We start from the raw sequence: 1,381 nt of genomic DNA on the forward strand, positions 1-1,381 counted from the left end.
AGCATAAAGACAGTTAGTATAAAGACAGTTAGCATAAAGACAGTTAGCATAAAGACAGTTAGCATAAAGACAGTTAACATAAAGACAGTTAACATAAAGACATTTAGCTTAAAAAGACAAAGACAGTTAGCATAAAGACAGTTAGTATAAAGACAGTTAGCATAAAGACAGTTAGCATAAAGACAGTTAGCATAAAGACAGTTAACATAAAGACAGTTAACATAAAGACATTTAGCTTAAAAAGACAAAGACAGTTAGCATAAAGACAGTTAGTATAAAGACAGTTAGCATAAAGACAGTTAGCATAAAGACAGTTAGCATAAAGACAGTTAACATAAAGACAGTTAGCATAAAGACAGTTAACATAAAGACAGTTAGCATAAAGACAGTTAACATAAAGACCGTTAGCATAAAGACAGTTAGCATAAAGACAGTTAGCATAAAGACAGCACAGACATTGTGCAAAAAGGCACCACATGAAAACATTTTCGTCTCTTCAGTTTTATTCAGGATTTATATTTTTAAGTGCGAAACAAACTCCAGATGTTTAACCCCAACAGCTGGAACAGATGTTTAAAGAGAGTAACAACACCCCCCCACACACACACACACAAAGACACACACACACATCTTGATCTACACTTGGAACCAGCTGGCGTCCATAAAGTCCAGACTTTAGTGCATTCCCTCACAAACTGTTCTTTAAAGTCTGAGATGTTCTGGAAAAAATGTCTGTTTTTTACAGAGAGAGCAGAACCACCACCAGTCATAGCGCCATGTTTCATGTAGTGTCAGGAGACACCTGGACCCAGAACTTTCACTTGTTGGTCCTGGACCCAGAACTGGACCCAGTCTACATCTCGTCAGCGTGCGCCGGTTTTGTTGGGTCAGAATGTCTTTTATGAGCCGAGGCTTCAGTGTCTCCAGCTGTCAGATTCCCTGATTGGTTCTCAGCAGGGGGTGTGTCACCATCAGCTGAGTTCTGGGTTGGCTGCTGGAGAACATCGACCGGTTCTGATTGGTTGGGTTCAGACGGCGGCAGCGTAGAGTCAGACCGACTGGCTGGGTTGTCTCTGCTGGACAGCGATGGTTCTGTCAATATGTTTCTGGAAATAACTGGATAGAAAAAAAAATCAACAGAACCACAGAACTTTATTTTAAAAAGAACTCAGAACAGAAACATAAAATCAAAAGCTTCACCTCATGAAACCTGCAGCAAATCATCTACAGGTGCTGGTCATAAAAYTAGAATATCATGAAAAAGTAGATTTATTTCAGTAACTCCATTTAAAAAGTGAAACTTGTATATTATATTCATACATTACATACAAACTCATATATTTCAAATGTTTATTTCGTTTAATTTTGATGATTACAAATG

At 38.0% G+C, this 1,381-nt stretch overlaps 1 protein-coding gene across 1 annotated transcript in view; it reads right to left on the reverse strand.

Annotated features, from left to right (window-relative positions):
- Positions 1-485: 485 nt before the first annotated feature.
- creb3l4 (cAMP responsive element binding protein 3-like 4) overlaps positions 486-1,381 on the reverse strand; it is a 14,354-nt gene continuing 13,458 nt past the window's right edge. Inside the window, exon 10 of the mRNA XM_014028553.1 lies at positions 486-1,116. Within this exon, the coding sequence (XP_013884007.1) occupies positions 854-1,116 (263 nt within the window). The 3' untranslated portion in view covers positions 486-853. The remainder of the gene's footprint in view (positions 1,117-1,381) is intronic.

Source organism: Austrofundulus limnaeus, unplaced genomic scaffold (genome assembly GCF_001266775.1).
Source record: "Austrofundulus limnaeus strain Quisiro unplaced genomic scaffold, Austrofundulus_limnaeus-1.0 Scaffold778, whole genome shotgun sequence".
NCBI classification, from domain to species: domain Eukaryota; kingdom Metazoa; phylum Chordata; class Actinopteri; order Cyprinodontiformes; family Rivulidae; genus Austrofundulus; species Austrofundulus limnaeus.